General features: G+C 39.7%; 1 protein-coding gene across 1 annotated transcript in view; it reads right to left on the bottom strand.

The window, feature by feature from the left end:
* Positions 1-2,897: 2,897 nt before the first annotated feature.
* LOC101744111 (uncharacterized) overlaps positions 2,898-15,157 on the bottom strand; it is a 71,189-nt gene continuing 58,929 nt past the window's right edge. The window contains exons 3-5 of the mRNA XM_012697488.4: positions 10,599-10,740; positions 9,767-9,957; positions 2,898-8,308 (exon numbers count right to left, since the gene is read on the bottom strand). Of these exons, the coding sequence (XP_012552942.2) occupies positions 4,478-8,308; positions 9,767-9,957; positions 10,599-10,740 (4,164 nt within the window). The 3' untranslated portion in view covers positions 2,898-4,477. The remainder of the gene's footprint in view (positions 8,309-9,766; positions 9,958-10,598; positions 10,741-15,157) is intronic.

The raw sequence follows: 15,157 nt of genomic DNA, 5'->3' as shown, positions 1-15,157 counted from the left end.
AACATTATTTTTATTGAGAATTCTGGTATCGAAACATAAAATATAAGCAGGAAATAAGAATGAGAATGGTACTAACGTAGGCACAATACGGAAGATGACTACGTTAGCAGTGTAAGGAAGGAATTAGTTGAGGCTGATGATGGAAACTATTATGGACGGTTGGCAGATTTCGAAAAGTTCATTTCCTGTGAGCATTTTTTTCTCATACTACCCAGTTCTGGAATGAGCTTCCTTCTCTCCCTTTATTGCGTGTCGCGTGCTTCCTCTCTCAGGCGTTGTTTGAAAGAAGTCTTCAGCGATCACTGGTTGGGTCGTGTCCTGAGTACTATCGATTAGCGAGAACGATGGTGGCAATCCATACGTCCGCCCACTGAGTTTCACTCCGGATCTTCTCAGCGGGTCGCGATTCCGATCCGGTAGTAGATTCATTCGCGAAGCTCTTGAGTTGTTATGTCTCTTTGGAGGCGCTCGGGTAGCTGTTAACAAATCCCACCCTTCCTGATTGAGCCCATGCTCGCTCGCCTGTGCTGGTGAAACTAGAAAGGCCTCCGGTAATCATTCCTTCATAAAAAAAACAATACGTACTAATCATAAGTCTCAAAAAAATTATGTTTTCAATTCTATTACAGGCTTACGTTTTAAGTGAAAAATAAAACATGTTGTATTAATTGAAAAATTAAAAGGTGCGTCATTATTTTGTTATAAACGTTACAAGATTGCAACAGTGCGTTAAATTACAATGCTTTTAAATTCAAACGTCGCGTTGTACGCTTGCCGCTTGTACGGTTTGTCATTTATCATTGTACGTATTTTATTTATTTGGTTTATTAGCATTTAATAATAAATACGCATTTTACATGTCTGGTTTTTTAACATCTAATAATAAATTATATATTTATTTTAGGCAACAATCATTGTTAATATTACCTAAGCGATAACCTATAAAAGTACATATAGTTAAAGTAATAAATATTATAGTTTAAAAAAACTAACAAAATACTTTTTATGGAAAATTCAACTAAAAAATAGAAAATAAATTTTAATAAATTTGAATTGGAAATAGTGTAAGAAAAAATCATTTTATTGTAAAAAAAAGCGTGGGGTGCACGGTATCAATAGTTATAAATATTTTATGAACAGATATGATGAGTAAAAGGGTTATTTTGATGTCCTGAAAAGCACCCCACGTTTTTTTTACTATGAAATCAGTTTATCTTACACTATTTTTAATTCAAATTTATTAAAATTGATTTTCTATTGTTTAGTTGGATTTTCTATTAAAGCGTTTTTTTTTTGTTTTTTTTTTAAACTACGATTTTTTGTTTATTTTTACGTCATGTAAAAAATTTTAAGCCTCTACAAACGGCTTAAAACGCCTATTCTATTTTATCATTCATTTCTTACAGAAGCAGCTCGCTTTCGGAGAAATATACAAAAGAACGAAGACTATAGATCTTATGAATCAACTATTCGATGAAAAGTATGAATTAGAACCGGATTTCGGGCACGATTCTTTAGCTGAGATATCAACGTATTTAATTCCTTATGATTATGTAACAGAAGGTCGATATTCCGTAGACACGAGCCGTTTTCCACTTCGTAAGGGTGTACTCAGAAGTCCTTGGAGTTGTGCCTCTAAAAAATCTAGAAGGACCTGCAGGAAAGCGTGTAAGCGCGCTCTGAAGGACACATGCCACGAATTGACTTGCAGTAAAAAGTTTAGGAAAACCTTTAAATCGAATTGTAAGAGCGAATGTAATAGCAGATTCGATTAAAATATAACTCTAAAATTACTGTCTTTTTTTTGACGTGCGTCGGATAACGATTTCCCGACAACGTCGCCTCGTGGCGTGACTTTTGGTAGAACCTCTTGTGAGGGCGCATGGTTAGGTACCACCCTGCCTATTTCTGCAGTGAAGCAGTAATACGTTTTGGTTGAAGGATGAGGCAGCCGATGTAACTTTTTAATTTTTTTTTATTGCTTAGATTCTTAGATGGATGGACTAGCTCACAGCCCACCTGGTGTTAAGTGGTTACTGGAGCCCATAGACATCTACAACCTAAATGCGCCACCCACCTTGAGATATAAGTTCTAAGGTCTCAGTATAGTTACAACGGCTGCCCCAGTCTTCAAACCGAAACGCATTACTGCTTCACGGCAGAAATATGCGAGGTGGTGGTAGCTACCAGTGCGAACTCACAAGAGGTCGTACCACTAGTAATATAGACACGTTGTGATCACGAGAGGGACCTCCTCTGGTTAGAGCCCCGTTAGCTGGCATAGCCTCTCAAGGTTACCAGATTAGGTAGAAAAAAAAAAACTAGAGGTAAATACTACACAGAACCAAGGCTGTAGTTCCAACCACACTGGTACCCGTTTGAGTTCTCTACGCACTCAGACACCTATCCTGGAAGCTCGGCAAAGCGCAACTGTCCGCCCGTAAGCTTCAAAAGCACACGAAAAAATCGGTTGTCTGTAAAGTCGGTTTACTGACGATAGTTGAACGTGACAACGTCATAAGAAAATACTGATGGAATGGTTTCATTTTTTAATTATCGCAATTATCGTTGCTATAAACAATTGACACCACATTCACTTTTCACTGAACTTCATACTTGACGAAAACATGTAAATGTATTATTGTATAGCAGCTGTCCACGCGGATGCATCGCTCACTCAAGTAGGAGAGAGACAGATGTCGAACGCTGCCGAACGTGGAGGTCGATTGTGCCTCTTTGTCGCTCGTTGTGCGCTCCCGCTTGCAAGCCTTAAATGGAACGCCTCAGAGCGAGGTAACGCCGCATGAGTCATGTTTTTTCGTGCGTGCAGCCGGCTCCATCTAATTATAAGACGTTGTCACGTCAAAAGTTTACAAATAAAAAGAAAAGGCATTTCGTTTTTTTTTTTTAACATTTCATCTTTATTAACTTATATCGATCAATAAAATACAATATGTACCTAATTAACTGTGATAAAACATGTTATGGTAAAATTTTATTTTTATAACGGTTAATAAATATAATGTTAACTTTACTTATTTCTAATTAAGTACGTGGACCCGAATTCGTGAAGACACGAAATTATTTGTTTGTTTGTTGGTTTTTAAACGAAAAGTCCGTATTCTCGTCTTTAATATTAAGGCTATGTTCCGATTTGCACTGCGAGCACTGTAAGGTGTGATTTCAATTTAGTATACTGCGAAGCCATTCCTTTATAGTCAGCTAAACGCGTCACTATTTAAAACTGAATTCTGTCGTATAGGTACTGTTAACGAAGTTGTTGTTACTGTTTTTTGGCGTTGTTTTGACTGAGAACAAATAATTGGTTGTCTGTAGTCAGTTTACGGACGATAGTTTTAAGTGATAATGACAATAGCAGAGCTATTCGAGGTGCTAGCTCTGACGTCACGCGTGTAGAGAGATAAATGTGTCACAAGCCAGCGCTTCGGCCGATCGTGCCTCTCTATCACTTGCTTCGCATTCTCGCTTGCGCGCTCGGACTCAGGCGGAACGTGACAGTTATTCGTGCGTGCAGCCAGTTTTCATCTATCTATAAGATGTCATCACGATAAAAATATTGTTTGAATTGTTATATTTCAAAATTTAATTTTCAAGTCATTGTCAGTTGAATTAATCGCATAATAAAAGTAAAGTACAGTTTTTAGCAAAATTAAGTATTGTTTTTTAAAAAAAAAAATGTTTTTAATAACCGAATTATTGAAATGTCGTTAAGCACGGTAACAGTGATCACGGGAATAAAGCACTGAACTTTACTTCGAAAACACCTGCAGTGTTCACAATAGAAAAATGGCAGCGACTTATGTATGACGTCATATATTACCCTACGATACCGTAACTATACTGTCAAGTACATAACGGAACCTATTTCTCCTCAGTGAGAGCACTGAACAATGCTCACAGTGTATATTGGAACATAGCTTAAATGTGTACATGTCAAAAGATAAATAATTCATGATTTTTAATTTTAATTTTAATACTTTTCGGACGGAATGTAATAATGTTAAGATATCATTAATAATTGATAAAATAGTTTTATATATATAGTATATATTTATGTATACATTTAATCTCTCTAGAATATTACATTGTGACAACACTATGAAACTTCACAACCGAATGTTAATCTTTCCGTCCTGCTCACGCTTCGTAAAGTCTGAGCGAGACGGTTATATACACATAAAATATCGAAACTTAAATTTTAATGATAATTATTATTTTCGAAAGGCACTTTTTTAGTTTACATATTATATATATTTTTTATTAACAATATTCATTTTACTGGCACTTCAGTTGTGTCACAGCGTTTTTTTCCTTATAAATCCCTACGAGTTTTTTTTAAAATGTATGTATTATACATTTCATAAACACATGAAACCTACTTCATGTTGTTGGTATAAGGTTCAAAATTACTTGAACGAACAAATTCCCATTCTCAACAGTGTGACCATGTTTTGATTTAAAATTTCCCGCCGCTCGGACTTCTAGAGCTGCTCTTGATCGAAGTTACAGATATGTTACCGGAGCTCCCGTATTGGGGAGGGGGGGATCGCGGCAAAGAGAATCTACTCTCAGCCAAGTTCTCCTGGCTGGAGGACTTAAGCGCCGAGACGATCGGGATCTTCGACGAGACGCCGGTTTTGGCGGTTTTCTCGGTTGCCTTCACCGGTATGCTGCTCGGTTTCGCGAGCAACACCGGTTTTTGGGGCGGACTGACCGATCTCAGCTGCATCTGATCTAGCTCCGATAGTCTCCGGTTTTCCAGATCCGTGCTCGTCACTATCGTGCCCTTTGGAGATTCGTACGTCGCCGTTCTGAACTTGATATGGCTGTTTCTGGGCAAGTCGTAGTCGGAGTGGCGTTTCTTTGGGTCTGAGGCGGTCGTTTTGGTTTTCTTGGCCTCCGCCATCTGTCTCGCCGAGTGGTATCTCTCGTTCGATATAAAATTGCTCAACAGCTCGATGTCAAGTTCGTACGATAGAACCGGTTCTCGATACGGGACCCTTTGTCTGCCTGATACCTTATCCGGTTTCCCTTTAGCGTTTCTGTCGGCGCGCGTTGCGACCACTTCTATCTCGGTTACGTGCGCGTCGTCGTGAGATTCTAATTTGCATTGTTCGTCGGACGCTGATGCTGGGTGGATGGTGTATCTGGTCTTGGTGAGTTCGGTAGCGTCTTCAGTGAACGTTTGTACGTCTTCCAGATCCTGCGTTATCCTGACACCTAATCGCGTAGGTTCCTCTGGCGTTTTGCGCCTCACGAAACTAGGGTCATTCTTCATTTTCTCCATCAACGCCCTCGCTTGGCCCTCGTCCATGTCTGAAGTGCTCAGAATTATTGTCTCCGTTTTGGTGTACGAAGGTTCGTCCGATGCGAAATGCATATTCGGGTTCTGCCGTCTTATTTCGTCCAGTACGTTCTTATCGATATTCTTAACGTTGCCGTCCACTAGAGCCAGTTCGTCTGTTGGACCGGCGTTTCTCATGATGCCAAAACTGAACTGCTCGACTTGGAGAGGTGCTTCAGTTTTTGCGGTGACGTATTTAGTGGATATTTGTTCGACGTTTCGCGTTATGACTTTGTTCCCGAATTCGTCTTCGGCTACATTGACTGTGACGGTTTTTTGGGTCGGTTCTTGTGTCATTGTCAGGGATACGTTGCCCGGTTCCATGTAAAGCGTCCGGTTCTCTTTCTCGTCGTGCCGTCTTCGAATCCCTTCCAGGACATCAGGCGGCATTACCCTCATTGTCGGTTCGCCGATTTCAATCGATTTCGTGTACGTCTTACGTGACTTGTCTTCAAGATTTTGAGTTCTGTCTGTGGTGAATGTGACGAGATCGCTGCCCTCCTTTGAATCGCGCCAGTCGGTGGAGAAGCTTTCCATTTTCTTATTCAAGCTGCTATTGTTCGAGCCGACCCTGATGTTGCTGACGAAGTCCTCGTAATCTTTAGTTTTCATTTCGGAGGGTTTCAGATCGAAGTTGACTATGTCGGGTTGGTGCATGGCGGATTTCGAAGCGTCAGTCATCGGCGTTTGGACTTCGGCACTGGTAGAAGCCTCTCTTTGCGTGCTCTGGTCGATGTGTACGTTGAGTATAGGATTTTTGGCGAGCAGTTTCTTCATCATCTCGGATTTTGGTCTCTCCAAGCTGTTCGCGTACGAACTGCGCGATACTTTTAAGTCGTCCGGTATATTTGTGTCGTAGTTCATCGTTATTTTCTCATCGTATTTGGTCGGTGTCGTTTCGAGTTTCGTAAGGTTAGGTTGTGTCGGCGGATCGTTGTCTGGTGGTGCCAGGGTGCTACCGTCTGAAGTGGTCTTAGCGAATTCCGATACAAGCTTCAAATGGACTTTCATGTTCTCGTCCATGATTCTCTTGGCTAAATGATCGGATGTCTCGTGTTCGCTTCCAATACGCAGTCCGGATTTGGTTCTCTTGTCGTGATCTTCGTCGACTTTGTCCGATTCTATAGAGCTGCTCGATCCTTTGACGATAGCGTCCTCCAAGTTACCGAATTCGGATGCTTTCTTGAGACGATTCCGCTGGAATGTGCTAAGGCCTTCCATGGCGGACGTTTTCACGTTCAAACTCAATCTGGGCTCTTTGTGTTTTATCACGATTCCATTGTCCGAGTCAAGAGTGTCGGGTAAAGTGTCTTCGCCGCTGGCTTCGTAAAAGTTAGTTTCGACCACAGACATAGCTTTTCTCTTTTTGGGCGAGATCGTGGCCTCGGCTATCTCAGCGTCGTCGGCAGTTATGTCTAGACTTTGAGCCCTTTCCAATGTACCGGTTGATGGTTTACCGGCGTTCGTTCTTAAATCGAACCTGGATAAATCACCCAGGGAAGCGGCCTTCCTCTCGTTTTCATCCAAAAGAGACGTATCGCCGGACCCGGACTGTACAGTCGCGTTCAATGGAGAACTGTGTATTGTGATGTCGCTGTTGTTTAGTTCGATCGTCGTGGAGCCTCGTTCGCTTTTGTCGCTCTGGTTCAAGGAAACGACCGAATGGACGTCCTGGTTGGACGAGAGATTCGACTTCGAATCCTCGAAGAAGTTGTTCAGTGAGTCGCTTTCCCTTTTGAATGGCTTCGAGACTATATCGTCAATGTCGTCTTGACTGAAATTGATTGAGTCTTCGAGACGCGTGGAGCTAGTGCTTTTCGTTTTGTTGACCTTTGGCGTGGAAGTGTTGATCCGTGTGGCACTCGCTCGACCTGACGTGTCCGCACTAGAGTCGTTCAGTAAGCTTGAATGGTACTTTTCGCTTTTAAGAAAATCCTTGACTCTCTGCAATCGTTCCAAGATACTGTCGTCTGTTTTGTTTTTGTCGGCGTCCGGAGGAGACGGGGCTTTCCCTTTTGACTTTTTCGCGGGCTTAGGGGCCTCGTCTCTCTGTTGCTCATGTTTCTCTTTGTCATGTAATGTTTCTGCAGAGCTTTTCCTTTCTTTCCTGTTATCTTGTCTTTCTTTTTCGTTTAATATTTCAACGGAACTCTTTCTGTTGGTTCTGGCCGCTTTGGCGGCGTCGAGCATTTGCTGCGGTATCTCCTGGGGGATTCCGTTCTCGTCGCGTTTGATGCCGCTCGAGTTTAGATCGTTTCTGGCGAAGCTTGCTTGTGACGCGTCCGACACTGTGGTCTCGTGGCTGATACTCTCAGTTTCGTTCGTTTTAACTCTAGCGTTGGGTATGGGCGGCGCCATTTTCTCTCTTCTCTTAGCCACGACTGGCTTTTTGTGTTCGGTTTCGTTTTCGTGTTTGATTTGTACGGTCGGCGCTGGTCGTGGCGGCTCGGGTTTGTCTATTTCATCGACGGATCTCTTCTCGACGGTGGCGCTTCCGTTTTCGACGCTCTTCTGCCTCAAAACTCCGTCGTCAGGCACGTTGGGCGGGAGTACTCTGATGCCGAACTTCATTCCCCTTTTGGGGTCGTAATCTCTCTTCTGCATTTCTGCGTGTTCGATTTGACTTGTCCCGTTTTCTGGCGGCACTATGACGTCAGCTCCTGTCGAGTGTCTCGTTTTGTTCCTCTCAGGCTTGCTGAGACCACTAGGGACATCTGAATGTCTACTTTTGGCCATTTTGCTGTTCTTCTCGTTTTCCCTTTCCAAAGTGGTGGGTAGACCGTCTCGTTTCTCCTTCTTGTTCCTCTCGAGGGTCGAAGTGATGATCTTCTCGGATATCTTCTTGATGCCACTCTTCCCGTATTTGGTTTCCAGTGTTGAGTTGTTCGAATTCGAAGTGTTCGGTGACTTCGGAGGGTGCAATAGCTTACCTTCTTTCTCGAGCTGAAATAGAAGGTACAGTATAAATGATACTTGTAGAACGTGTTTGCTAGCAGCACGGCGTGCTGTGAGACCACAAGCGTCGGTACCACTGTGGCCTATTGCTGCCACCACATATTCTGATTTGAAGGATATAGTTACTGTTATTCCAATGCATTTGAGACTTCAATACACTCTAGAAACTTCATACAAAGTCGAGTTAACAAGTGTGAGAAGGATGTAACGTTTAATGACTTTGATGTCTCAAGAGAGCATGTATGTTGAGGTGTCTTTGGGCTATGAGCCCGTTTGCCTCATGTCTCAAGATGTCACAGAATTACAACACGTGTAGAAATTTAAATAAGCATTTGTGTTCACCCCATCTATAAACGGAGCCGGTAAAGATATTCCTGTATATCTTATTTTTGTAAACGGTCAGTGACATTTTGAATGTGTATTTTTTTTTGGTCATAATAAAAAATAACAATTTTATCTAACTTATACGTGATGTCCGTATTAAAGCATTTCTATTGAAACATATAATAATTACATGAATAAAACAATACACATCGATCGTACTGTTTATGAGAATACTAATTATTTTAATATCGAAATTATTAGTCATCGCTAGCCAATGGCACCAGACCTCAGGTGACTTGTAGGTGATTAGCAATCGAAGATCTTTTTATTGTGTATATTGACATTTGAAAAAATAACGACTTAATTTCATGTTCACTAACAAGCGAATTTCGACTTTATTTCTTACTGATAATTAAGAAAGTGTTTCGCGTACACCGAATGTTAGTTAAGACGTTTCGTTGTTGGATGAATGCGTGTTTGTAATACAATGAAGGTAGGTTATGGAATGCTCATTGGCCCATTGTGTTTGAAGTTAAACAATAGTTTGTGATGTTGGGGAATGTGAGCGTTGTGGATATTTAGATATTCTCTTTTGATTCTACGATACGATAACGGTCCGATGCAGACAGACCGATAATAATATAAAAAGAGTCTAGACTTTTTTTTTCACATTACGACACGATATCGGTATATCGCCGATAAGTCTTTGAGTTTTTATCGACTTCAATATTTTTTTTAATAATTTTTATAGCGCTGTTTTTTTTTTCTTTTCGTCCCAGATATAACCGAATCAAGCAAGGTAAGTGCAAGTGAGACAGTAACTAGACGAGCCCGATATTAAATTATCGTATTATTATTATTTATTGCTTAGATGGGTGGACGGGCTCACAGGCCCCCTGGTGTTAAGTGGTTACTGGAGCCCATAGACATCTACAACGTAAATGCGCCCCCCACCTTGAAATAGTTCTAAGTTCTCAGTATAGTTACAACGGCTACCCTTCAAACCGAAACGAATTACTGCTTCAGGGCAGAAATAGGCAGGGTGGTGGTACCTACCCACAGAGGACTCCCAAGAGGTCCAACCACCAGTGCTATACACCAATAATAAAACATCTGATCTACCGTTGTAACGTCTCCAGTCGAGCCGGCCCTCTTCAGCAGCGGATGATGTACCGTCCTGCCGTCTCCGCTCGCTCTGCCACCTTCCACCACCTCCAACTCCACAGGGTATGGAGACGCGAGAGACAAAATGCTGACAGCGTCCTCTAACGGAGTCCCCATCAATTGTATTTTGATGCTTTTTATTTTGTCGCCTGTAAAAATAATAGGAGCTTCTTACTCATAAAGCTATCAAATCTCAAAAGACTACTCATCACCGGCAAAGTAGAAGGACAGAGATTTAGGGGGCGTAGTCCTATGCGCTGGTCCGATAAGATTAAGACGACTTTGGACACCAGCATTGATTTTTTTTATTGCTTAGATGGGTGGACGAGCTCACAGAGCACCTGGTGTTAATTGGTTACTGGAGTCCATAGACAACTACAACGTAAATGCGCCACCCACCTTGAGATGTAAGTTCTAAGGTCTCAGTTTAGTTACAACGGCTGCCACGCCCTTCAAACCGAAATGCATTACTGCTTCACGGCAGAAATACGGAGGGTGGTGGGACCTACCCGTGCGGACTCACAAGAGGTTCTACCATTAATATATACACATATTATAGTTTTGCGGGTTTGATTTTTATTACACGATTTTATTCCTTCACCGTGGAAGTCAATCGTGAACATTTGTTAAGTACGTATTTCATTACAAAATTTGGTATTCGCCTGCGGAATTCGAACACCGTTGCATCGCTAGATACGAATGCACCGGACGTCTTATCTAAGCAATAAAAAAAAAAGCTCTTGGAAGCAATTATGTGCCTTATGTCTATTAAGTCTAGGTCATATAATACCTGGTTGTAACTTAGCCGCGGCGGCAGGCCCACTCCTGAGCACTGAGTGTACGTGGACTCCATCTCTGGCGCCTCCTCCACAGCGGAAACCGAGACCCGTGAAGTCTCGTGCCCAAAGCTTCACTCGACGTATACGAGCGCGCTGGAATAGAGATATCTATATATTAATACGTGAAGCAAAAACTTTGTATCCCTTTTTACAAAAACTGCGCGGACGGAGGAGTATGAAATTTCCCACACTTATAGGAAATATAGAGAAGGAGTGCACAATGCAATTTTTTTTTTTAATAATGCATAAACGATACTTTAAATCAATAAATAAAACATTACACACACTACCATATATTTGACACAATACATACATAAAAATATAATCTTTGTTTACTGTCAATTGGGAAACTTGTGTTATTGTTTAAGTCTGTTGTCGAATTGAAAATATATTAATATTGTTTGTCTTTAATATTATTGATCTATAGTGCAGTTTTGGCGAATACTGTGATTATATTATCGAATTATAATAGTGTTTGACAATAGAACCATAACAATGTTTAAACTTATAATTTCAATTAATTATAGTCGAATTTCGACTACTGCGGGGCCACTAGTATAAAATTAATACGCGAAGGAAAAAACTTTGTATCTCTTTTTACGAAAATTGCGCGGAAGGAGTATGAAATTTCCCACACTAATAGAGAATATAGAGAAGAAGTGCACAATGCTAATATTTTTTTAAATTATGCCTAAAAAATACATTACACACACTACCATGTATTTGACACACACGCATATAATTATATACTCTTTGTTTATTGTCAAACTATTGTTATTGCTTGAAGTCTGCGGTTAAATTGAGAATAGGTTAATATTGTTTATCTTAAATATTATTTGTCTATAGTGTGGTTTTGGCGAAACCTGTAACTAGAACCATAATAATATTCAAACTTTTAATTTCAATTAATTATAGTCTTGTACTGGTGGTAGGACCTCTTGTGAGTCCGCACGGGTAGGTACCACCGCCCCGCCTATTTCTGCCGTGAAGCAGTAATGCCTTTCGGTTTGAAGGGTGAGGCAACTGTAGTACTGTTAAAATTGAGACCTTAGAACTCATTGAAATTTTTTAAAAGTGCTATATTTTGGCTCAGCAATATAATAAATCCGCATAATAATAATGGGCATTGCGTGTACTGTGCTAACGTCTATGTAAAGTTCAGCAAATAAATTGAATTTTATCGATATGATCTTAAATAACATTGAAACGATGACAGCATTGAGTACATAGCGAAGGTCGTTTTAAAATACAAACAACAAGTCATGATTTTTTTCCTTATCATTTTACTTGAGATGTTTGCGAGATCGGCTTTTGTTAAATCAATTGCATAGTTCAGGAATAAAAGTTTTTCCTTCTCTAAAGCGTTTTATCTTATACCTTTAAACGAGAAATTCTTGTATATTAATATATATGTATATAATCGGAATCTCGGAAACGGCTCCAATGATTTTCATAAAATTTATAGTATACAGGGGATTTCGGGGGCGATAAATCGATCTAGCTACGATTTATTTTCAGAAAATGTTGTTTTATTCGTGTTCTCAATAATCAACTCTTCCCGACATCTATTGGCAAATAATAATACTATTTTTCTTAATTGAGGGCAACTAACCGTTTTAAAGACACAACAAGATGGCGTTATCAAAAAAAAAACCTAGCAAAGCTCGGTCATCATCTAGCTTTAATAAAGACCTACAATGTTTTAGGCAGAGAGAGAAAGATAGAATATACTTGATTGCACACCAATTTATTTATTAATACGTGAAGCAAAAACTTTGTACCCCTTTTTATGAAAATTGCGCGGACGGAGGAGTATGAAATTTTATTTCGTTTATTTCCTTACATTGTGTTTTCATTGGGCATAAATGTAATTTTCTAAATAACACTAAACAAAGCTCTCATTATCGCATTGTAGAAGTACCGTGATATTTATTAAAGGATTTTAGGGAATTTTTCTTCTCGTGCTATAGTGGAACCGTGTTGTAAAATACCGTGTTATAGAACGGTTGCCTGTACTTTTATTCGAGGTCTGATGGTTTCAAGTCAAGACCCATCTCTGCACTGTCCTCAATAGTAATTTAACTCGTGGTATTGTCAGTCACGGTTAGTGTGGTATGGACACGTGATGCATAGAGAGGAGATGCATGTGATTAGAAGATATATGGAAATGGTAGTACAAGGTACTGGTGGTAGGACCTCTTGTTTACTGGTGGTAGGACCTCTTGTTTACTGGTGGTAGGACCTCTTATTTACTGGTGGTAGGACCTCTTGCTTACAGGTGGTAAGACCTCTTGTGAGTCCCCGCGGATAGGTACCACCACCGTGCCTATTTCTGCCATGAAGCAGTAATGCATTTCGGTTTGAAGGATGGGGCAGCCGTTGTAACTATACTGAGACCTTAGAACTTATATCTCAAGGTGGGTGGCGCATTTACGTTTTAGATGTCTATGGGCTCCAGTAACCACTTAACAACAGGTGGGCTGTGAGCTCGTCCACCTATCTAAGCAATAAAAAAAAAGGATAGAGAGAGAAAGAGGTCGACCGAAGAAGACATTGAGGGAATGTGTGAATGACGATATGAGCGAGAGAAAGGAGTGAGTGTTGAGACAACGGCTGATAGAAGAGAATGGAATAGAAAAATCGCTATACCAATCCCACCTAGTGGAATAATGTGGAGACAAAGAAGATTGTCAGTCTCCTACTTACAATACGACAGATATCAACCAGATTGTTTTGTTTTTATTGCCCTTGTAGGCAGACGAGCATACGGCCAACCTGATGGTGAGTGGTTACCGTCGCCCATGAACTTCAGCAATGCCAAGGGCAGAGCCAAGCCGCTGCCTACTTTTTTTATTGTGTCTTCGATTCTTCAAGAGAACACCACAATGAACCATATCATATAGCGTCGGAAACAAAAAAATGGTCCATCCATGTTGCTATCAAATTCGGACGCCTCTCGACAATGGTAATAAATCAACGTGATACGTGTTTTATCTCGAACTATCAAACAACAAGCCTAATTACAAAAGATCCTTTATCCGTGTAGTTTGTTTGAATCAATTGGTACACTGAGTTTATCTTATCTTTCTAAAAATTTACGGTGATGTGGTTAGGGCGGTCGCGTATAGAAGCAACGCTCTGAAACAGATTTATTGTAACGGTAATAGAGGGTTACGATTTTTTAAAAATTCGTTCCTTATTATTAATAAGCAGGATTTTTTTTCAATTTAACCGACTTCAAAAAAAGAAGTACGTTTCTTTACGACTCGGCTGTATTTTTTTTAATACGCTTTTGTTAGCTTCAGACGTTGTATGTAACGGAATCTTTGAACATGATTTTGACTCCCTTCAAAACGTCGGATTAACTCGAAATTTGGTATACTTGTTAAGGACCGATGCCAATTCAATATTAAAAAAAAAATGAATTTTTTTTTATTTCACTAAAAAATGAAAAATAAATAATAGTTTAAAAAAACCTAACAAAATACGCTTTCATAGAAAATCCAACAAAACAATAGAAAATAAATTTTAATAAATTTGAATTAAAAATAATGTAAGAGAAAATTATTTTATTGTAAAAAAAGCGTGGGGTGCATGGTATCATGAGTAGAAGGGTTATTTTGATAATATATATATATTGATATTCTATTTCTTAGTTGGATTTTCTATAAAAGCGTATTTTGTTAGTTTTTTTAAACTATTATTTACTTTAAGTGTGCCATGTAATCCCAATCTCGTATTTTATAAAGTTCTACAAATAGTTTTCCAGTTATCCTTAATAGTACATATTTAATTGACTTTGAAATACATTAATGATATTCTCATTTTGTTTTGATGAAGTTGGCTATTGTTATTTTTTGTAGTCTTCGATACCGGTGTGTTGTGGGCGCAGTTCGTCCAGGATCATCAAGAATAGGATATGAGAAACAAAGAAATAGGTACGAATGATTAAATAACCTAGTCTCTCTATATCCTGAGAGCCAACAAACAAAGAGAGAGGTAGCGAAAAAAATGTTTTACCAATTTGCACAACAAGCAATGTAATGCAATAAAAGACGAACGCTAGAGGTCATTATACCCGTATGTTTCCGTATCAATCCATTGCTGCTTCATTAGGACTCGTTTTCTAAAAACATTTCGAGCGGTGAAAGGGTATTTGATTTAAGCGGCATTTCGCTTAATACGCGACATTTATCTTTGTAATTAAAGGGTGCGTTTTATTTTTGTATTAGCATTAACAATTCAATGTGTTTACATTGAACTTCAATTAAGTTTACCCCATTCAAATGGCTGAAGAAGTTTTTATTTGTTACTAGCTGACCCGGCCGACTTCGTAATGCCTCAATCGATAAAGATCTAAACATTTCTATAAAATAAACTTAAAACAAATAAAAGGAATCCGTCCGACGGGGGACACATCAAGACCAAAATTAGCCAAATAGGTCCAGCCGTTCTCGAGTTTTAGCGAGACTAACGAACAGCAATTCATTTTTATATATATAGAAGAATG

The sequence above is a fragment of the Bombyx mori genome, chromosome 24 (assembly GCF_030269925.1).
Source record: "Bombyx mori chromosome 24, ASM3026992v2".
Lineage (NCBI taxonomy): Eukaryota > Metazoa > Arthropoda > Insecta > Lepidoptera > Bombycidae > Bombyx > Bombyx mori.
The sequence above is the reverse complement of the archived record's forward strand: the minus strand, read 5'-3'. Positions and strand labels throughout refer to the sequence as shown.